Source organism: Ascaphus truei, chromosome 21 (assembly GCF_040206685.1).
Source record: "Ascaphus truei isolate aAscTru1 chromosome 21, aAscTru1.hap1, whole genome shotgun sequence".
NCBI lineage: Eukaryota > Metazoa > Chordata > Amphibia > Anura > Ascaphidae > Ascaphus > Ascaphus truei.
In genome coordinates this window covers 4,473,849-4,497,544 of record NC_134503.1, presented here as the reverse complement: position 1 = coordinate 4,497,544, position 23,696 = coordinate 4,473,849, and the positions used below count along the sequence as shown (strand labels likewise).

At 46.7% G+C, this 23,696-nt stretch overlaps 1 protein-coding gene across 5 annotated transcripts; it reads right to left on the bottom strand.

The window, feature by feature from the left end:
- Positions 1 to 1,357: 1,357 nt before the first annotated feature.
- On the bottom strand, positions 1,358 to 22,487 carry ODF2 (outer dense fiber of sperm tails 2). Of its 5 annotated transcripts, XM_075578588.1 has the most exons (21): positions 22,323 to 22,486; positions 20,310 to 20,384; positions 19,221 to 19,328; positions 18,776 to 18,901; positions 16,899 to 17,069; positions 16,625 to 16,812; positions 15,962 to 16,091; positions 15,753 to 15,884; positions 15,423 to 15,497; positions 14,282 to 14,353; positions 14,048 to 14,164; positions 13,071 to 13,256; positions 11,407 to 11,516; positions 11,173 to 11,308; positions 10,381 to 10,491; positions 9,624 to 9,728; positions 4,401 to 4,559; positions 3,699 to 3,799; positions 3,346 to 3,508; positions 3,139 to 3,264; positions 1,358 to 2,414 (listed from the first exon to the last, which is right to left on the bottom strand). In XM_075578588.1, exons 1-21 carry the CDS (start codon positions 22,323 to 22,325, stop codon positions 2,241 to 2,243), a joined length of 2,568 nt encoding a protein of 855 aa, XP_075434703.1. In that variant the 5' UTR covers positions 22,326 to 22,486; the 3' UTR covers positions 1,358 to 2,240. The 5 variants fall into 5 exon arrangements, with proteins under 5 accessions (XP_075434703.1, XP_075434706.1, XP_075434704.1 ...); XM_075578591.1 differs by lacking the exon at positions 4,401 to 4,559 and having other exon boundaries at positions 22,323 to 22,487; XM_075578589.1 differs by lacking the exon at positions 20,310 to 20,384.
- Between the last annotated feature and the right edge of the window lie 1,209 nt (positions 22,488 to 23,696).

Here is a 23,696-nt window from a genome sequence, read left to right as displayed (position 1 = left end):
CACACACACCTCGTTATCCAACGTTTCACTTTACAACGAATGGCATATCCAACACTTGCAAACCTAAGGGCAGTTTTTCCACGCCTGAATGCGTTATCCAACGTTCACCGCCACTGATTAACATGGGACTCGCTTTACAACGGTTTCACTATCCAACGCTATTTCCAGAACGGGTTCCGTTGGATAACCGAGGGTGTGTGTGTTTTGAAACTAGGGTCTTCAAGCTAATGGAGGCAGGAGATACCCTTTCCCTGGTCTCTCTCACAAGCACAACTAGTTGAAATATGTACAGCAAGTATTTATTAGGTACAGGACCCAAAACAGCTAGACTACCTGCTAAATAGGCACAGATGGAGTATGCAGGTCCCAGAATGCTTAGGGTGGGAATTAAAAGTAACCTAATGAATAAACACACAGGGACAATGTCAGTCTTCACTCACTCACCTGGAGCAAGTCTCACTCTGTGAAAGTCAGACCCCCAGAGCCATGAAGCCCCATTCCCAACTGTAATGGGTGTTAACGTGCAGGTGCATTACCCCATAACAGAGCTGGAAAAACAACCCCCTTAGATTCTTCTTGTCGTAAAATGCTAGTATCTCTGATTCGTTTCCTTGTACCTTCATTATAATGTTCAATAGCGGTGTACAATGTGTGTGCACTCAGCCATAAAACGGTCTGTCCTCGATCCTGTATTGCAGGAGTGGCCAACTCCAGTGATCAAAGCCTACCACCAGGTCAGGTTTTAAGGATATCCCCGCTTCAGCACAGGTGACTCAGTGAATGATTGACCACCTGTGCCGAAGCAGCACTATGCTTAAAACTTGACCTGTTGGTGGCCGAGGACTGGAGTTGGCCACTCCTGATGTATGGACTAGCAAGCGGTCTGCGAGATTGCCTGCATTCATTGTCTGGTGAAGGAGCTGTGAATATGTGTGGGCAAAATCACAAGTGGGGAGATCTATCGCAATCCATCTTAAATGTGCAGTCAGACTTGGGACCAGAGAGGCGAAAACATATTGGGATGTTGTACAGGCGGTAGCCACATAGGAGTGCAGTGGCAGCTCTATGCTGCCAGGAGGGTGATAGGGTGCCCTTTCACCAATGGTGGGTGAGCCTTTTGGTTAAAGTTAGGAGAGGGGCAGGGAGGGGACAGGTAAGCCTGAGTGGGCTGTTACTACATGAACAGAACTTTATGGTCCTGAAAAGGGTATTCATTACCTACAACTTCTGCTTTACCCATGTACTATTCCAAACAGGCGTAGCCTTTATATGTGGAATACAGACCCTGTGAGTTTGGGTTTTCTTCCCTCAAAAAAAATCCAAATGCATTGAAATGCAGGAGACTGGACAAAACGGATCAACACTTCCAGAATTTTACTGTAGCACCGTGAGATTGTTTTACATTTTTTTTTAATACATAAAAACCATTTTCATACAAAAAACAAAATAATTAACAAAAAACAAAGAAATGGCTCTTGAAGTTTCATCATTATAAACACGAATTCATGGTTCTAGTATAAATATAACCTAGAAGTATAAAAAGCAACGTACAAAACACACAGCAAAGGAGAGAGTAGAAAAGGTTATGCATTTGAGTGATGCTGGTGTGATCAATATGTGTAAATATTAGTGTGTAATGGCTGCTCTCTCTACCAACAGTGTCATTACTAGAGCCCGAAATTAAAGGATCGGAATAGTTTTGGGGAAGGGTGCAGCCCTTATCCACATTCCCTCAACACGTCTGTGGAGGTTGGAATAAAATGTTTTAATTCCCCTGTGCGGAACGCCGCTTTGCTAAACGCAGCCCAGCCAGCACCGGGGCCAGCGTTCTCGTTAGCAAAAAGATCACTCGAAGCAATACAGGCATCAAGCACGGAGGACAATAAATACAAAATAAAAAAACTCCCCACTATCTGGGATAACCAGCCCAGTGAGGAGCTCGAACAGGCAAACGTTTGACATCTGAAGGTCGCGCCCCCCCCCCCCCCCCTTCGACCTGTTCTGTATGTTCCTGAGATTGAAAATGATGGTGTCTACTCCATACCACATGGTGTTTAGCATTCTAGAGCCAGCTGGAAGACTGCACGCTAATATGCAGAGTGACGCCTTATTTCCATTAGTCAGGAGGGATCGATGAGTGTTGACCTTGTTCTTTCCCTAATGGCTTTGAATCAACTTCATTGATGTTCCTCATACATCAAACCTCTGTCTATCTAGGACACGGAGTTCACATCGCCTCCTTAGAGTGGAGTCCGGGGGCGGATGGGAGAGCTGGTCAAAGCAGAGTCACCAAACACATTGGCGTATGAGGATTTGAGGAACTGAACATAGTTCTGCATGCTGCGATTGGTGCTTTCTGACTGCTCCAATCTGTCCTTCAGATCTTGGAGGCGGCTCTGGAACCGACGCTCAGCCTGGAAACAAAAAAATATATACATTATTCTTCCATTGCAACCTACAGCAGCACATAACCCCTCCATCACAAGCAGAGGGCGGCATGCCTGGGTGCTCATGTCACAGTCAGTTTGCACACACACAGGGGCAGGACACCAACCAATCAGAATGAAGAGGTTATGCCAAAACACAAACACACACACAAACACACACATCACCTGCAAGGACTGTTCCCACTGCAACATCCAGATAAAAAGACACAGGATAAAAAAGGGGAGAGATGTGCATGAGGACCTCTGCTCTAAAGATGAACACCCCCCGTAGCACTGAGCAGACATTGTGAATACAGAGGGAGGGCTGGCAAACAGCCATTTCTGTTTCTCAATATGGAGTATTCTGCAGCGATTGAAAAATGCCCTTTTATACAGGGTGCAAAGCTTGGAACATCTCCCACACCCACGTTTGTAACAGGCTCGTATAATTTTATGAATTAAATCAACTTCTCCATGCATCTACGGTAGTTGTACACACGCTATTGACACATCCCAAGTTTCTTTTTAACATACACATCTGAAGACTTGTGAGATCACCAAAGCTTGTGTTCAACAAGCATTACCATATTGGTCCATTAAAAAGGTATCACAGCCTGCAACAAATATACATCCCTCCCGGACCACTATGGCTACTAGAACCACTTATACCCATGACTGCTATATTCCCTTACAGTACTCCCCCGTTACTCACATCCTCCTTGTTGCGACGGAACTGGTTCAGTTCGGTTTTGGTTCTGCTCAGCTGTGTCTCCAGATCCAGGACTTTGGACTGCACTACTCGCTCTTTGGAGGAGGCGTGCTCTTTTGTCTGATCCACCTGCAGGAGTTGAAACAGTCTTAGCCACGCCATTGTACTGTGTCTAAGTGCGGATGTAAATACATCTCTGATGCCACTCACCTGCCTCCTGGAATCATCAATGGTGGCCTCCAGCTGACGTGCCAGGGCTGTGCATTCACGGGTTTTCTCCTCCAGCCGCAGCTGGTTTTGATGTATTGACTCCTCGCGCTTGGCCACAATCTGCAGGAGCTCCCTGTTCTGAGTACCATCATCCTCCAGTCTCCTGGTTGCAGGAGGACAGACATCCATTTAGTACTATTGCAGTTCGTCCCAACAGGTTAGGAGCAGGTCTCATTTGAAGTGCTCCATCCTTAAGGGGGTTTGTCCAAAAGACACAAATGCACTCTTCCAACAATGAGAATGTTGCGTTGAACAGATGTATGAAATATAGTCTAGTCCCCATTGGCTCTCACCTCTCCAGCTCTTCAAGTTTCAGGACTAAACGCTTGTTCTCCTCTATAGCAGTCTGATACCTCTCCCTTGTCGACTCCATCTTGTCTCCCTGCTTCTCCATCTACAAAATTAACAAAGCAATGTAGTGACATCTATATCTTGTTTGATATTGAACAGGAAGGAGGAACCCAAGTCTGAATGGCAGGTAGAGATCAATCACATGCTGAAGGAGTAGTTCAAGTTGAGACTACCTGCATTCTTGTATCGTCTGACATAGAACCTACAAATAAAACCAGATGCTGCCACCTCCTTACCTCCGATAGCATATCTCACCCTGACCAGTAGACTGGGCTGTGAAGAAAGGGGATGAAAGCGCCATGTGCAACATGGAAGAGTTATTAGGCTGAGCAAAGATAGAAGCCTTGAATAATGGGAGCAAGAGAAGGTCAAAAGCCTGGAGAGAGTTATTGGGAAGAATTATCCCCGACAGGCACACAAACACAGCCACAAGGAGAGGAAAAACCACTAGAGACCTTCATTTATTAACAGTGCCATATTTAATTAGAAGAACATGCGATGGTGAGGAACGTGATGATGGTAGAGGAGAGACTTAAGGAGAGAAACGTGGAGAGGTAGTGAGATGCTCTGTCACATCACCGCTTCAGCCGCCCCACTGCATCCGATATCTTGAGCGAGGAGGTGTTGTTGCGCCAGTTCCTTACCCGAGTGCGCAGCTCTGATATGATGGAGGAGAGCTCTGTATTCTTCTGCTCGTATCCCTGCAGCTGGTCCTGACATTCCTGTAGCTTCATCTCCGTCAGCTTCAGCAACTCCGGGAGCTGATCCAGCTCAGCCAGGCGGCTCTGGAATTTCCTACGCATCTGAAGACAGACCAACATAAAAAGCGAGAGGCTGAGCGGTCACAGGGTGAGACATTAGTGCTAATTTGTAATTATACCAGTTACAAAGTGCCTTATAACTAGATCCCAGAAGCGGCAGCCTCTGGGATGTAATGCTGCCAACTCATTCGCGGTACCCTGGTCAAAATGGAAGACTCCATAACGGAGAGGGTAGAAAACAAAATCGTATTCATATTACTATGTAACAGATAGGACAATATCAGGTAAAAGGAGGACAATATCAGGTAAAAGGAGGGAGTTATTTGCCCAAGATGGCACAGAGATTCGGTGTTCAGAACCAACAACCTCATCGCTTGCCGTTTCTTCCTTGGGGTCGTTACTTGGGTGGGGAGTAGCTTTGTTACGCAGTTGAACACTTACTTGTGGGCACATTTTTACCAACAATGCTAAGTTTTGTAATGTTCATGTGGCTTGTATATAAAACTCATTGCATATTACAAAAGAAAACATGTTCCAACAAGGGAAATCACTAGAGAGAATATGGTAACAATATTGGGGTCTATGTATCAACGCAGATAAAACGCAAATGTTTTGCTCGCCAATAATTTATTATTTTCTCTTGGTCCCTCCATGGCAGTGCATTACATGAGGTCTATGCTTCCCCCCCCACCCCCGTCCGAAGGTAGGACAGAATTCTGACCCAACTGAGGCTCCATCAGCCCCTCCTATACCAGAGCATGGTCCGTTGTACGTCTAGACGTGCCTGATAATCTTACATGTATCCAGACATTGACATCACGTAAGAATGCCAAGCATAATTAAAAATAAAATGTACCGCCAAATCATGCCAAGAAAAAAAACCAAAGGGTGGGAACTGGACATGCGCTGCCATGGAGGGACCGGGAAAAAAATAAATCGGCGCGTAAAAAATAAATAAATTACATTTTCTCCCCGTTCCTCCATGGCAGCGCATAACACGAGGGAATATCCCAAAGCTAAAGATAAGGGTTTGGCAAATTATAGCAATACAGCCCTGAAGAACCTTCTTCCCCCTAAAGGAGCTTCATCCCATGCTGATACATTTAACTGATATTTCGTGAAGACAACACAATTTGCTGCCCACTCTCCCTCTGTGATTCAGAGACCATTCTCCTGGGTCTATGAAGTTTCTGCTGAGAAAGTCCACTTGTGTATGCTCTGTGCCTGTAATATATATTGCTGGGATGTTTGATTGACCCGTCTCGGTTTCTTGACATCTCTTGCAGCTTGAGGACTTTTGGTTCCACCCTGGTGATTGACATAAGAGACTGTTGTAACGTTGTCCGAATTAACCTGGACTGGTCGACCCCCCAGGAGATGGTCCTGAGATGCAAGTGCTTGTCGTTCTAAAATATTGATTAAAAGCTTTGATTCAAGGCCCCTGAATGGACGCCGAACAAAATGTTTTCCTGGAGACTGGCTTCCCAACCCAAAGTGCTTGCATCTGTTGGCCAGATTGTGTTCCAATTCCAACCATTTCAAAGAGATGCAGGTCTTTGAAGACAGAACTATAATTTGTAATATACTCACGGCCTATTTGTTCCATTTCGTAAAGAAATTGCGTCGGATCTTCGTCTGATGAGAGCCCAAGGTACTGTTTCCATGGCAGACACCATCTTTCTCAGGGTGGTCACGAATGGATGGCTGTGAGATACTGCCGACATCGCGTTCTCCTGCATAGCTCAACGACATGGTCTTTTTTTTTTTGTCCATTGGCAGAATAACTTTTGCCCTCGACGTGTCCAAATCCATCTCTAATAATATCTGGGATGGAAAAAGCCTGCCTTTTCTAGTAGAGGATTGACCAGCCATGCTGGGAAAGGATATGGGTGACCTTCTGGGCGTGCTCCATATCTGGGCGGGCTCCGATGAGGATGTTGTCCAGATATGGCAAACATTTTATTTTTTAAATGCCTGTTATGTGCAACCAATACTGTGATTATCTTTGTGAACACCCGTGGAGCGGCCAAATGGAAGTGCAGTGGACTGGAAGTGTTCATTAAGGAGATGAAAGTCCTTAAGGATTTCATGAACTGGAAAAAACTCTAGGATTCTTTCTAGAAAAAAAAATACTCTATCTAGTTAACTTATGTAATCCTTTTCTTCAGGAAGACCCAGTCGCAGCCATCTCCTTGATAATACAGTGCATAAGCCCGTCAATATTTTCTACGTTAAAGGAGGAATTATTACCTTAGGCCTCATCATCTCCCGAAATGAAAATATACATCCGAGTTGTATTTTCTCTCCGATTCATAAACTGATCAATCTGAATCTTGTCCAAAAGACAATCTGCCTTTGCAAACCAGATCTGTGTGTAGTTTTCCAGTGTAGCCAGCGACTTCCAGCATCCACGGCGACGTCATTGGGCCGTGTGCTGTCCAAATGCACCGAAAGCCGCCAGGTAAGGGCAGAAAGTATGGGGAACACCTCTGTGGAGCCTATTCTCCAGAATGTCGCCGCGGTGATGTCATTATGGCGAGGGGCAGACTACACATCCGCAGTCGAGTTTGCCAGAGAGTTCTGGGGAGGATTATGTGCAGGAAGCTCCAGCCCAGCGGAGCGGGCGACATTAAGCCCGGTAAGAGCTTTTCCTTTGGCCGGAACATAGCAGGGGAAGGGAGGGGGAGAGGAATCTGCCCTGACGGCTTCGGCAGAGGAACTGAGCCGGCCTTAACGGGTCAAGACACAGATCATGCTCCGGTATTGATAGGCCTTATAAAACCTCAGTTGGGTCAGAAGTCTGTGTCCTAAATTCGGATGGAAGGAGAATAGATCCCCATGTAATGCGCGGCCATGGAGGGACAGGGAGAAAACGGTTTCGACGCACTGCACAGTTTTTTGGAGTAGAGCTGCGGCATATGCAAGAACCGTTAATTACATCCGATGTAGAATTTTAGATTTAAGTCACTTCAGATATTGAGGATTTTTGGGGCTAAATAAAAGAGAAAGCATAGCACAGAGAGACGCAGAATGTGATACATCTCATTATAATGTGTGCACCATGTAACTCTCCCCAACTCCTCCTACTGACTCTCCCCAAGGTGCATGCTGGGACAGAGACGCAGAATGTGATACATCTCATTATAATGTGTGCACCATGTAACTCTCCCCAACTCCTCCTACTGACTCTCCCCAAGGTGCATGCTGGGACAGAGACGCAGAATGTGATACATCTCATTATAATGTGTGCACCATGTAACTCTCCCCAACTCCTCCTACTGACTCTCCCCAAGGTGCATGCTGGGACAGAGACGCAGAATGTGATACATCTCATTATAATCTGTGCACCATGTTACTCCCCCCAACTCCTCCTACTGACTCCCCCCAAGGTGCATGCTGGGACAGAGACGCAGAATGTGATACATCTCATTATAATCTGTGCACCGTGTAACTCCTCCCCAACTCCTCCTACTGACTCTCCCCAAGGTGCATGCTGGGACAGAGACGCAGAATGTGATACATCTCATTATAATCTGTGCACCGTGTAACTCCTCCCCAACTCCTCCTACTGACTCCCCCTACTGACCCTACCCAAGGTGCAAGCTGGGGCAAAAATTTGATACATGTGCAGGGTGAAAATGCCCTTGATTTCGCTCCAAAATTGCCTTAATAGATCGACCCCATATTATTTCAAACCCTTTCACTGCCAGAGGGGCCAGCAACACACTAGCCTGGCAGTAAAGGGTTAAGCGTTGCCTCAGCGGCCCCTTCACTGAAGTTAAATAGAAGACTGAGAATGTCTGGCGCACGTTGTGCTTCCCGGGCTGTGGCTGCGTCTCCCCAGCAGCCGCGCACGTTGTGCTTCCCGGGCTGTGGCTGCGTCTCTCCAGACGCCGCGCACGTTGTGCTTCCCGGGCTGTGGCTGCGTCTCCCCAGACGCCGCGCACGTTGTGCTTCCCAGGCTGTGGCTGCGTCTCCCCAGCAGCCGCGCACGTTGTGCTTCCCGGGCTGTGGCTGCGTCTCCCCAGACGCCGCGCACGTTGTGCTTCCCGGGCTGTGGCTGCGTCTCCCCAGACGCCGCGCACGTTGTGCTTCCCGGGCTGTGGCTGCGTCTCCCCAGACGCCGCGCACGTTGTGCTTCCCAGGCTGTGGCTGCGTCTCTCCAGACGCCGCGCACGTTGTGCTTCCCGGGCTGTGGCTGCGTCTCCCCAGACGCCGCGCACATTGTGCTTCCCGGGCTGTGGCTGCGTCTCTCCAGACGCCGCGCACGTTGTGCTTCCCGGGCTGTGGCTGCGTCTCTCCAGCAGCCGCGCACGTTGTGCTTCCCAGGCTGTGGCTGCGTCTCTCCAGACGCCGCGCACGTTGTGCTTCCCGGGCTGTGGCTGCGTCTCCCCAGCAGCCGCGCACGTTGTGCTTCCCAGGCTGTGGCTGCGTCTCCCCAGACGCCGCGCACGTTGTGCTTCCCGGGCTGTGGCTGAGTCTCTCCAGACGCCGCGCACGTTGTGCTTCCCGGGCTGTGGCTGCGTCTCCCCAGACGCCGCGCACGTTGTGCTTCCCAGGCTGTGGCTGCGTCTCCCCAGACGCCGCGCACGTTGTGCTTCCCAGGCTGTGGCTGCGTCTCTCCAGACGCCGCGCACGTTGTGCTTCCCGGGCTGTGGCTGCGTCTCTCCAGCAGCCGCGCACGTTGTGCTTCCCAGGCTGTGGCTGCGTCTCCCCAGACGCCGCGCACGTTGTGCTTCCCGGGCTGTGGCTGCGTCTCTCCAGACGCCGCGCACGTTGTGCTTCCCGGGCTGTGGCTGCGTCTCTCCAGCAGCCGCACACGTTGCGCTTCCCAGGCTGTGGCTGCGTCTCTCCAGACGCCGCGCACGTTGTGCTTCCCAGGCTGTGGCTGCGTCTCTCCAGACGCCGCGCACGTTGTGCTTCCCGGGCTGTGGCTGCGTCTCTCCAGCAGCCGCGCACGTTGTGCTTCCCAGGCTGTGGCTGCGTCTCCCCAGCAGCCGCGCACGTTGTGCTTCCCAGGCTGTGGCTGCGTCTCTCCAGACGCCGCGCACGTTGTGCTTCCCGGGCTGTGGCTGCGTCTCTCCAGCTGCCGCGCCGGTGTTTTACCTGCTCCAGGTCCCGGTTCATCTCTTCCTTCAGGCTTTTATTTTCTTTGTCGCACAAGTCCAGCTTCAGGCAAATCTCGTCCGCCTCCATCCGAGTCTTCTGTACCTGCGAGAGGAGGAGGGGGAAGGACGCACCATCAGCACAATGTCGCATGTCCATCAGAAACAGAAGCACATCCCTCTAATCAAGGTTTGGGGAAGGGGGGGGGGGGGGGGGAGAAGACATTTTATACCATCCCAATATAACAAAACTGTTACAACAACGAAAGCAGACCGGGGCGGATTGGGGACATACTGCTTGGGTCGATATCTCGCCTTAACCGGCCCTCCTACCACGACGCGGTGTCATGTCACATGGCTCGTTGCCATGGCCATTTGAAGACGAGTCGCCATGACAACGCAACGCTGCAGGATGAGATGCCGCTCTGGTTAGCGGCAGTTTCAGAGGTCGCGCTCTCTCCCCCGGACATTAGTTTCATTGTTGAGTGGGAAGAGCGCGGGGCCTCTGTTTCCACCATCCCAGGCGGCACAGGCCCATGGGCCCACCGGGCATTTACCCAGTTTGCTGGTTGCCCAAACCGCACCCTGGAAGCGGGTTATCAACACACACACACACACACAAAAATATTACAATGAACCCCCTGTAGTTTAATATATTAAGTGCAAATAGTGCACCTCTGATTGGGAGTGTGAGATAGATTGTGTGCCTCATTGGCGAAAGATACACCCCATATCAATGCTGCCCGCGTGACACTTACTTGGCCTTTGTAGGTATCCACCAGCCCTTCATACTGCCGTAGAGAGCTCTTGAGCTGATGCACCTCACTATGAGCCAATGACAACTTCTCCTCCACCGTGGTCATATTTGCCTACAGAGAGAGGCAGCAAGGGACGCTCGTTAACACAAGAAGCACAGTGAATGCTGCACCTACATATACCAAGCCCTCTTAGAACAGGGCAAAGGGAGCAATCAAGGGCCATATTTACAGCAACATTCTACTCCTCGCGGGAAGCCGCCTCCTCTTCAATGAGGTGGACGGTGCTTTATGGAGCAGCATGGTTTAGTAAAACATGGACCCTGTCAGGCACTAGCTGGCTAACGTGAAGAGTCTTGTAAGTTTAGTCACAAAAGCTGTTTCTGTTCCAGTCACGGTTCTGTGCTGGAGTATTGCAGCCACAAGCTATGAATAGATCAGGAAAAAAGGGATCCCTAAAGGGCAAACGGTGTGTGCGGAAGGCTGCTTTCCTACTCTGCTCGGCAAAGTCTCTACAGCAGCCCAAGTAAGTGTGGTTGGCTCCGCAAGGCACACCTCTAACTCTACGGCCAGCGTCACACAGACACCCACAACTCTCTGCTGCTCGTTCCGGGCCCAGAACTAAAACCCAACTGAAGAGAATAAGATGTAATGGTGGGAGTCCGGCTGTCCTTTAAGCCAGCAGTTTCCAGGTGGCAGGTGGTCACCCCATGCTGGTATTCATTTAATTGACGGACTTTTAAAGGCAACCCTGTAAGTTCCCATGCCGGCCGGGTGACCATGCGGTGTGCGGACCTTAAGCATCTCATGCTCCATCTTCATGTAGGTGTTTTCCGAGTTCTGCCGGTGCAGTTTGTCCAGCAGAGATTCCTGATCTAGGCGCGCCTTCTCCTCAATGCCCTGACGCTCTTCCAGCACCTCTGTTACTCGGCTGGTAATCACAACACAGACAGGGTTAGAACAAGCCTACATAGAAGGATACACCGCCCGCTCTCCATATTACTGTGTGGACCTCTTCCCTCCTCTTACTTCCGCAACCGGGCGACCTCCTCATCCATTTGACCCTTGTCCTTCGTCAGTACGTTATAACGAGTCCTCCAGGTGTCGATGGCGGAGAGAGATTCAGTCAGGTGCGTGTCCTGCCATGGGAAGAGGGAAAAGAGGGACATAGCGCCGGGTTAAACTACATTGAAACAGAATAGCAGGTAGGAAAGCGGATCCGAATTACCCGTTTATATATTTCAGTTCACTGTAAAGGTAACGGAATAGTACGAGATTCCTGGAGAAAACGATTATGCGGTTTGTTTATAAAAGTAGATTAAAAGTTTGCCGTGTGGCTGCGGTGCTGGCTGGGAGGGAACATGTCTGTGTCATTTAATCCCCATTATACCACTCAATCCATGCTGTGCTGTGATTGAACAGAGACCTTGAAGTCTGCTGCACAGTTTTGGGAGATGTAGTCTTTCGAAACCACGTCTGTCCCCTCGGGTTCAGATGAAACCTCCAATTCTATCCCCAAAAAATCCCATTTGGTCCCGTGTGAAAGAATGTCTCAAAGTCTGATTTACATGCCGGCCCAGGAAAATGGCGAGCAGACAGAGGGGCCGATTTCTTTTGTTTATGCTGCTCCACTATTGTCTCCAGCTCAAGAAAATCAACAACCATAAAAGGCTGGAAAATGCAAGTAACCGTATTCGTTCAGGAGAAATGTAAATGCCGCTTAAAAGTGGCGTTTTGCTACCGATAGCCCTGGCTGGGTTTACAATAAGACTGTTTAAAGGTCCCACGGGCCAATAGGAAGCCGTGACGCCATCCCTTGCGGCTTCCTATTGGGTGGGTGTGTGTGTACATATTTCAAGTTGGTGATGTGGTGTAAAAGAACGCGCTTCACACAATAATTGCTTCTCATAGATGCAATAGTGTGAGCAGACATAAGGACTCTGTGTTAACTCACAGCTCTATACACACTGTTGCATCACCAAAGAACCTCTCTTGTTGGTCCTTTTTAGGGATCACGACCTATGATAAACATACGCCACATCCACCACCAGCTTAAGTTCTTTCAAATCTAAGGCTGAGGCCCCGGTCTCTCTGCTGTAACGCGCGCCCGCGCTTTTGGCGGCGCGTTAAGCCGATTCCCCGGTCTGCAGCTCACTGCAGGAGGAGAGACCGGGGGGGGGGGGGGGGCGTGGCAGGGGAGTGACAGGGGCGCGGCCATGACGTCACCCGGCAGGTTCGCCCTCATTGGCTGAACCGCCGGGGGGCGTGCCTAATCGCTCGACGCGAGTCCTGCTCTCAATTCTATGGAGAGCAGGAGCAGCTCTCGCGCGAGCGCTGCGGCCCCCCCCTCGCAGCGGGCCCGGCGCCATTGAGGGGAGGGCTCTCGTGCGCGCAGCGTCCGCTGTAGTGGGCAGCGTGGCAAGGCCTAAGGCTGTCTCACACTTTAATCTGGTCTGTAACTGTTTCATACGCTCATAATATATATTTTCTTTAACTGTGCACGCAATGTCTTGTATATAATGTATACCCTGTTCATTTATGTAACTGTACTTGTAACCATGTATTATTTGTTTTACTCTGTGCCCAGGACATACTTGAAAACGAGAGGTAACTCTCAATGTATTACTTCCTGGTAAAATATTTTATAAATAAATAAATAATACGCTCCTTCCCCTGCTGCCGGCCCCAGTCACCTTCTCCATTAGCTGTGCATTAAGCAGCTCCATGGCCTCCTCACAGCGCTCCGCGCGCTGTTTCTGGGCTCGCGCAGATTTCTTCAGGCCTTCTTTGTCAAAATCCACCGCCTGCCTCATCTCGTTCAGCTGCTCCATCATTTGCTCCAGCTCTCCCTTCTGCGTGGACTCCATACGCTCCAAGTTCTGGGAGGACAGGAAAGAGAAAACGTTTGCGCTGCCGCTGGCCTCTCTGCTCGGGTCAGGATTCCCTTCCTACAGGTCATGTCCACAAAGCAGCAAATAATGACAAACCATTCTGCATGACTCATTTGGACAAACATCTTGTCCATGAGGCAATGTAATAGCCTGGACTACCTCTCCCCCACTCATCCTACTGCCTCCAACTCCCAAACTATCACTTAGATTTAAGCTGCCCAGGGTAGGGGTTCCCTTTACCAAGGACGGCTTTTTGTTGCACGGGTTGTGTTATAATTATCTATATTCTATTGTCTATTTTGTAAAGCACGGTGCACAGTTATGGTGCTCTATACATTAAAAGATACATTAAAAAAAAAAAAAAAAAAAAGTATGACCAAAAACACTTCCTGGATAGAAATGACATCTTTAAATGGCTAAACGGGCAAAAAGAATGAAAACTTTCAGGAGCTTACAGCCGTTTCTGAATGAACCACTAGCACATGAAATAATAGGAGGAGATCTTGCTCCTTCACATGGTTACAATAAACTGCACCGATTCCAGCAAACGTGCAGTTTGGGAAATAAAACCAGGTGTCACATCAATGCAACAATTAGTTTTTTCATTTTACAATTCGCTTGTTCAACACACTCTCAACTCTACTGGCTCTCTGTGTCGAGGAGATCCTGTGTGATCAGCCCCGCACAGAACCTGCTGTTGTGCGAGACACATGCGCGCAGAACCCTGTCAAAAGCGAAAGGACGAGGCAGATTCAACGGCAGAGCCTCTTCTATCTCACCCTAATTTGCACAGACAGGCGGTTGTTCTCCGCCTCGCGGTTTCTCAGTTGTCCCTGCAAATGAGCTCGCGTTGCTTCCAGAGACTTGGAGAACTCTGATGCGGTCCTGGAGAGCTCCTGTGAGAAACAGAACCGGTCAGAAATCGGGGGAAGGTCCAACGTAGATTCCACTAGAAGGAAAGGAAAACGGAAAGAGGGGGAGGTGCGAGAATGGAAGAACGGGCACTCTCTGACCTTCTCTGTATTCAGCTGGATGAGGAGATCTTCCAGCTCCTTATCCCTCTCGTGAAGCTTCATCTGGAGATGCTGCATCGGAGGGCACAGTGACAATAAGCAAGGGATCAGAGGCCTGAACCACTGCAGGTATTGTTACTCTCTACATGCATAGGGGAGTAACATGCCTAAGTGGGCAGTGACCGCGAGGCTATATCGTGTATAAGGTGCAGATGAATAGAAGGATATACTGCATCCGGTGTTAATCCGATTACTACAGTGAATCAAACAAACATCACAAAGCGCAAAAATCACTAAAATAAGTTTTTTTTTAATCACTTTGTAGCTCACCCAAGAAGATGTTTGAGTGTATTAGCTATGGACTCAGAAAAGAACACCATACAGACAGACTAGGGCCCCTATTTAAACATACTGTGACGTCACCTTCTCCATCATTCAACAGGAATAATATAACTGCTACTGGGTTTAAGCTCACACAGAGCAATTTTAAATAGCAAGTGTTGTGATGCAGCTGTGAATGGCCAGTCTATTGAGACTCCTTCCTCTATCAGAGCGGTAAAGAGAACGTTCGCAAGTAGTGTTGGGTCTTGCAAAAAAAAAGGACGGGATACGTGGCGTGGTTTGCAAGCTTAAAATGCGTTGACCAAAGAAGGTAACTAAATGACCCTCACATGAGGAGACACAGATAAGTATTTAACTATATCATTTGTCATGTTGGACGTAGCACTGAGGCTTCTCGTCTTTTGCTACAATAAAGGCCAACGTCTTCCAATACCGAATAAGGTATTGCGTTCCTGAGAATGTCGTCACCACTCAGACCCAGTGACAGAACCACTATATGTGCAGCCGGATCGTCCGTACTATGACCCCACCACCTTCACGGGCCCATCTCCCACCCGCTGGAACTCCGTTCTGACATTCATTTTAGCAGCCGGAACAGCGTTCCCAGCCTGTCTGAAGGCCTCCCCTTTACCCCAGAGCCCTACCTGTCGAGTGGTGGCGGTGGTAGTAGGGACCCAACGGAAATGGAACCCAACTTATGCAATCACCGCACCCGCTCCACGGGTGTCTTGTTCCGCCACTGATTAAACCCCATTATTACTCTGCTCCCCACTAAACGGTGATCACCCGGCAGACATACCGCTCTCTCCGCGTCGGAGTCAGACAGCTTCTTCAGCAGCAGTTCTTTCTGCTCCAGTAGCCGGTGTGTTTCTGTCTGCAGAGTAGGAGTATGGTATAAAACTCTACCCGCACAGAATCACAATGCTGGACCTCTACATGTTGGAGCAGTCAAGAGGTGACTAGACAGACTGCACAACAGTGAAAAAAGACAGTGGTGCTGCTACTAGACTTCCCCTGTACCTTGTGATCACGCAGCCAGGCAGGTGTTCTAAACCCGTACTTATCCGCTCTCCTAATCTACGGTGCCGTACAGCATACCCAGACTCTCCTCCCCAAAACCTCTACTTACCTCCTGGCTGTGCTGCTCCCTCAGCAACGTCCGCAGAGTGCGGTTGGTATCTTCGAACGTGCTCAGTTTCTGCAGCAGGACCTCCTTCTGTCTGGTGAGCAGGTTCACGTTGGTGCTAGTCATTCGCTTTTCCTGAGGAGCATAGGCAAGGTGACAGACAGGCTCGTGTGTTTGCAGTGTGTGTGTCTCCCAGTGTATGCAATACTTACATGTCTCATGCTGTTGATGGTATCACGCAGCAAAGACACTTGTTTTGCTGCTTCTGTCCCATCCATCTCGGCTTCCACCAGCTTTGAGAGGAGATGGGACTGCTCTTCTTGCAGCTGTTGTTTCTGCCGTCTAAAATAGCGGATGTCAGACGAGAGCCAGTCTCCCTCACCTAATAGCTTTGGATATCACTGCATCTCAATGATACCCACAGCCTACTCTCTCCTAGGTCCCGAAGTTCCCTACATCTACAGTTTAAAACCCTCTGCACACGTACGATGTAAAGTAGCTGTGCGGAAAACTATTTCCAACAGAAACCGCTGCACTATATAATGTCACCGATTCTACATGGATAGTCTTAACTCTGCAATGGTTCTATAAAAAGTAGCCCTAGCACACAGTCCTTGGTCTGGGCTCTATATTAGTGCTGGTCCTCAACAAAACGTTATAATCAACAGTCTCTATTTTTGTTTGCACTGGGTTAAGTTAAGATCAATGGGTGTAACTATTGGCAATAATGGGAGTTGGAGGAGTCAAATCAATATTGCTTTATACACAATATATTTCTTTTTAGGGGGCGCTCCAAAGACCACCTGCTGCTCTAATGAACAGCTGCCCGCTACCCACGGCGAGAATGTGGAATATCTGGGATGCTGAATACATACAGACTGAAGCCCTGCTCCTCCTTGATTCGGTCGATGCTCCTCTTGAGTCGTGTGTTTTCATTTTCGGTCTCTGTCAGTTCTAGCGAGACATCAGCCAGTTCATCCTTCTGGGACTTCAGAAACCGCTTGGACGCAGCCAGCTGCTCCTCACGCTTCCCCAGGCTTTGGTCCTTTCTGTGTAGCTCCACCTGACCACAAAGACAGTTTGCAACTAGATTTGCCTTCCATTGACACAATCCAAATTCACTAAAGCCTGGCTGCCCATCACCCTCACCTCGTTCTTCAATGTTCCAACTTCACTCATCAAGTTGTCAATCTTCTTCTCGTAGCAGCGCATCTTGCCGCGCATGGTTTCCTCCTCGTCTGTAGAAAGATCGCTCAAACGCAGCGCTGAAAACATCTTCTCTGTGTTTGGGGGTGTTATCTCCAAGCGATGGGTCAAACCCTGGGGGAAGGAAGCAGGAGATGTTGCTGGTCATTCCACATGTGGCAATCAGTATTCTGAAGGAACGTTGGCCAAGCCTATTTATTCAGGACTAGCACCGTGCTGGGTGCAGAAATGGCTGCCTTTGTCCTGCACTACCACTGCTCCTTCCAAATCTAAACACTCGACTAGATATGTACAAAGACCAGGTCATTTTGTGCATTGGTAGGGGGGATACCTTTTATTGGATCAACAAATAGTTGATATGTTTATGAACAAAAGCTTTCAAACATCTCAGAGCATCCCTCCCTTCTTTGCACAACTTGGAAAGTAATATTTCACTCGGCATTCATGAGGGCTTTGCCGACTTGTGGCTGATGCAAGAAGAGGCCATTTTAGTGAGCAGTATTAATGCATACATTTATCTAGCTCAGGAGAGCACTGTTGGAGTTACGGTAGGACAGTCAAGAGAAAAGATCTGATTTACTTTATCCTTTGCCATACAGATGTATTGCACCGCTGGCTGTGATACAAGGGACGAAAAAAAGGGAGCGCTATGTCCTAAATGCTAGGCCGGCTGCCTATGATATAACTCTGACCCCTGGTCAGATAGTAGGAATGGAAGGGATGTGATATCTATGGCGCTCAGCTCTAAAGTGAACTGTACTATAAATTAATAATAGGATAAGAACTAATAATATTACTAATAAAGAAATAATAACAATCAGGTAGTAATAAATAGCAATATACAAGCAGTATCAGTGATGTAATATTATTAGTTCTTATCCTATTATTAATTTATAGTACAGTTCGCTTTAGAGCTGAGCGCCATAGATATCACATCCCTTCCACCGCTGGCTGTGATGCCTTAAAACAAAGCCAAGAGAATGATATGATGGTAACGCAACCTCTGCAGAACCAGATGTTGTTATGTAATTATACTGGAGGGTATAGAGAACCACTATTTTTTTTACAATTTAATTTACAATTATAGAGTTTCACTTTCATTTTAAATGGGTACTTACAGCTTTTGTTTTTAGAGCATACATATTGAATACAGCGTTTTTAATAAACAGGCCCAAAGAATTATGTCCCTGTATTTATGTGGTCTAGAATGTATTTAGCTCAGACACGGGAACACTACCTTTTTTAGGACAGTTAAACCGCTGTGCAGAGCTTATAATTATCATTACATCTTCCAGAAATCTGCATGATCACTACAGATGTGCAGATTACTGCCAGGTGTCTACGAGAGGTGGAAGAGGATTGGGTGTTCCTCACAATCTCAACCCAAATAAGTGTGTGAAGTTTTGTCTCCATCCTTCCATACATACCAGAAGAAGAGAGGACAGAATGCTCTCTGCTTGCCTCGGACCGATGATACCTTGATCTTATGTTCACAGATAATTATGCAAGCCATAGACCCCCCCCCCAGGAAAGGCAATGACTCTGTAGTGAGTTAGGCTGCCGCCCTGGTGATCAGGGGCCACAAGGCCCAGGATTTTGTTTCTAGTCCTGAGGCCCAACTGAGCAAAATCAGAGCCCAGGACGGTGTTCGTGTAACAATGCAAATGATGCGTTGCTAGGTCATTGATTTAAGGGAGGCATGCACCTTATGAAACACCTGAACCCCATCACTGCTGGAAGGCAAGCAGTTTGCGGCAAGAGGAGCCGAATCCATGTCAGCCATGGATAGCGGAAGAATCGGTCGCTCGCGCTTCACGTACCTCCCACCTGAGTCCGGAGTCCCGCATAGATGTCTTCCCCGGAGGGATCCAAGGGACCCTGGTCTTCACATTCACGCTGTGACGCAAACTACCCGTCTCCCCTTTCATTTTACTCTTTGTTCCTTTCTGTTTATAAAACATAAGACGAAAAACAGGAGGATGTGCACAAAAAGAAACAAACAATTCGTCACTTTATTGCCCAGTTTCATGGTATGGATCATCAGGGGTGGGACAGTGTCCACAATGATGTGCAAGGTAAGCAGACATGAAACAGGAGCCTACACACCGACGTGTCACAATGGGGGTAATAACAGTGTTGTAAAGGAGGATAGCCAATTAGTTTTTTTTGTATGGCAAAAACAACAGCGCAGCTAGTTGCAGACATATCGGGAGAGAAAACACCCCCCATGTGACACCATCTGGTCAGCTAGGTCTGCACCTGTACCTTGATTGTTGGTTTCTGACCCTTCCTTATGTGCACATGGACCGGGGTACTTTCATCCACATGGACGTGCAACGGGGGAGACGGGGACCTGGTCTTCATTGTTCTTTTCTGATGGGTACAGAACGAGGACGCGAATAGCCAGGATGGGTGGGTGCAACGTAAAAATAAATAAAATCATTTACCGCCTGATCACTGAAAGCCAGAGACAAGAACTTTACAAGTACCCAAGAGAACAGAATGAACATTTGTTACAAGTTTGAGGGATTTTAATATTTTGACACCAAGCTACAAACTATTCCTCCTACGGAAAGCACGTTCGTTGCGGGTGGAAAACCTTTGAGGTTGTTCCTAAAAAACTATAGTGCAACGAGTTTTCCAAACATCATAGGTTTCTTCTTCAAGTGTATTGTACACACACACACACCTTACTGATTTCTTCATCTATAAATACTAACGTTGGTCAGCTACAAGGTATTATAACCCACAACAAATCTACATTTCTCCAGGACCAATATTACTAGAGCTTTGAACAGCTGAGCGCACTGAAACGTGTCCTAAATGTAGCCCTAATGTTATTGCTCTTTATTCGAGCGAGGGACAGCTCACTAATGTTTGTTCAAAATACCAAGTCGGTTCTCGCTCTCTTCTCGCCCGCTCACTGAATGAATAAAACCGAGATGTGTGCCTGGCAATAGGTCATTCCAAGGTCACCATCAGTAGGATTGATCTACAAGCACCACGGTGTCATCTGACCTTATCGTACATACATGAAATGTCAATGGCGCTTTGCTGGTCATGATTCAGTGGATTGCGGACCTATATGAAACCACAGGTCACGCAACACTTCACACACCCGCATTTACCCCTTTACCCGCAAAGTGTTGCAGGACGCCCTTGGCAGCGAAAGGGTAATGCTTGTAAAAAGATAAAAACACACTAAAACATCGGTCAGCAAATACGGAAGTATGAAAAACGCATGAATGGACTGCAAAAGGAGATTGTACTGAACATCTTAATATCCAGGTTTCCCCTTATGTTGCTGTACGCAATGCCATATGAAAACGGACACCATTTGGTCTTTGCACATACCTTACATTTAATATGGGGAATCAATCCTTTAAGAAAGTAAGAGTCAGGAACGAGGCAGCGGCATCCCAGGCTGCGCTGTTTAGGAGATACCCGACAGTAGGGACTGAATTACTCCCCAGTTGACTCAACTCCCAGATAACAGTTCCCATGGCTACTACTGATGCATCCTGCAACCGTCTACACACAAACCAAAGCCAAGTAACGTTCACAGGTAACAGCTTTCCTGGAAACACCCGGAATGTAAACCGCTCCCTGTCTGCAACGCTTCTCTGTAAGATACGGCTCTCTAAGCCCTAGCCAGGTAAATGTTGAAACAGCAATGTTAGAACTATACTTTTAAAGAACTGGAAGCAGGGGCATCACTTAAAAAGATCTGAATTTGACAGCTAATATAAAGCCAGAACTGACTTAATATTTCCTCCTAACAATTTCAGCGCACTCCGGTAGAAGTACATTACGTCTGGTTGGTGGTGATTTGCCCATGAAAGCATTGCACAGGACAATAACAGCAGCTATATGCGCTATACGGTAATGTAGGTGAATGTGGGTGAACACAGTTCAAATGCTAAAGTCAGCTGATCTCGGGGAAGTCACTTTATCTCTCTGGGCCCCAAGATTAGCGTGCAAGCTATTTAGGGCAGAGACTCATTGTGCCTGAAACATTCTATGCACAGGGCTGTGTGCACTGTCAGCATTATATAGAAACATTCTTATTAGTAACTCTCAGGGTCTGCTCCTTGCAATCCTGAGCAGGTTACCTTTTCTCTCTGTTCATCATATAGCAAACTTGTGAACTGTAAATGCCACAGGGTATGAAGAAAATATATGTTTAGTACTGTGTATACAGCAGTGCTATCAAATAAATAACAAGTATATGTACACTTGTGCTATCAAATACATTAATAATAATAATTACACTGCAGTCCTATCAAATACATTAATAATAAGGGACTCCTCTTCCGAAATGTTACTTTTATGTCTAAAGCACTTATTCCCATGATCTGTTATTTATATTATCTGTTATTTATTTGATTACCACATGTATTACTACTGTGAAGCGCTATGTACACTAATGGCGCTATATAAATAAAGACATACAATACAATAATAAATAATAATAATAATATGTACACTACAGTGCTATCAGATACATTAATAATAATAATAATAATTACACTACAGTCCTATCAAATACATTAATAATAAATAATATGTACACTAGAGTGCTAATACATTATTAATAATAATAATAATAATAATAATAATAATAATAATATGTACACTACAGTGCTATCAGATACATTAATAATAATAATAATTACACTGCAGTCCTATCAAATACAATAATAATAATAATAATACTGCAGTCCTATCAAATACATTAATAATAATATGTACACTAGAGTGCTATCAAATACATTACTCTGTACACTACAGTGCTATCAAATACATTATTATTATTCATATGTACACTACAGTGCTATCAAACACATTAACAATAATTACACTGCAGTGCTATCAAATAAATGAAAAATAACACTAATATTAGTGTAAGTATTAATTTCCTTGATAGCACTGCAGGATACACATTATTACTATTACTTATAGAATTAACAACACTAATAATAATAGCAATAACAAAGTGTACACTAGTGCTTAACCCCCTCCCCCCACACTAATATTAATAGCACCAACATGAGTGTAGTTGTATTATTATTAGTAGTAGTATTATTATTATTAGTAGTAGTAGTAGTATTATTATTATGTAGTAGTAGTATTAGTATATTATTAGAAGTATTATTATTATTAGTAGTAGTATTATTATTATTGGTATTAGTATATTATTAGAAGTATTATTATTATTAGTAGTAGTATTATTATTATTGGTATTATTAGTATATTATTAGAAGTATTATTATTAGTAGTAGTATTATTATTATTATTAGCGCCGCCCTGCAGTGAGGAGTCACAATAGGACCTCAGGCTGCTGCTGCTGCCCCCTCCTCTCCTTACCATGAGCGGCCTTGGCAAGGCGGCGCTTTCTCACCCGACCTCCATAGAGCTTGAGTACCGGGCCGGCCCCCCTAGCAGCCCACCGCTCCGCCGCTCACTGAGCTCTTCTTCCGGGACGCAACTCGACGCCCTCCCATTGGTCGGTTCAAACAGCGTCTCCACCCCATCACCGCTCTTTGATTCGTCAGCTGCCGGCACCTCGGGCCGAACGTCACAGAGCCCACCCCCCGCAGTGTTGCCCAGGCAACAGGCCTAACAAGTCCAGGGAACGTCACGTGACCAGCCCTTCTGTCAGAGATGCTGACAAAATGTCGGCCAATAAAAGATGGCGGCTGAAAACACAGCAGCTCACCTATGGATGGCCTTTCAATTTAACCGATTCCCATATTTACATACATTCATTATTATATAAGGAATAATTCTGATTTCTGTCCTTATTAACCCCTTCCCTGCCATAGGAGTGATGGAGCTAGAATATACCCTAAGTGAAGAATGAAATTGCCTTAGTGTCAAATAACAGCTTTCTTGATCCACATCTCAATGGGATTTTCTACTTTAAAAAAATAAGCCTCACTTATTAATAAACAAATATTTTGTATTGCTATATAATGTTTATATTGCTATTTAATCGCAATAACAAAATAAAGGGTCTGTTACGTTTGTACCTCGCAAGTAATCGGTTTTGTGGTGCAATTCCTAAAGTGTAGATTACGGCCACCACACGCAAAGCCGCTCTTAAAAATGACTTGTAAAATTTCACCACATCTACTACTAAAGCAATCTTTCCTTTCCACTTAAATTTTCCAATGTTTGGCAGGACATGTGGCAGTAAAAAGATTTGACCCTGGGCAGGGTAAATAAAATGACAGCAAAATGGACAGGCTCACTGTTAAACATATTCCAATAAACATGTTTTCAGCCTTGCAGATGAGCAGAGAAAGATTTCAAGCCCACCCGTGCTTATCTTTATCATAACGCTGATAAGTCTGATGGCTGTGGTACACGTAGTTAGTTCCGATACAGATATAGATATATGTAGCAATCCATTCAGGTACAAAGAGCTTTACACCAGTAAACATAATATTAGAACACAATGGGAATAAGCGCTTCAGACATAAAACAATAGGAAAAGGATTCACTGCCCCGAAGAGCTTACAATCTAAAGTTGTAAGTGGGTGTTCTGGTAAGTGCATCTGTAAGGGGCTAAGGTCAGTGCATATTAGATGTATAGTATCAGCCAGCGAAGCAACCCATATGCTTCTGTAACCTGTCCTAAAGGGTTACTAGCAGTGGTAGTGTTTACTAGGTCCCACCCTGGGTTGCTATGGGTAATCAGATGTCACGTCACACAGTGGTATTTAAGGAGTAGGGACT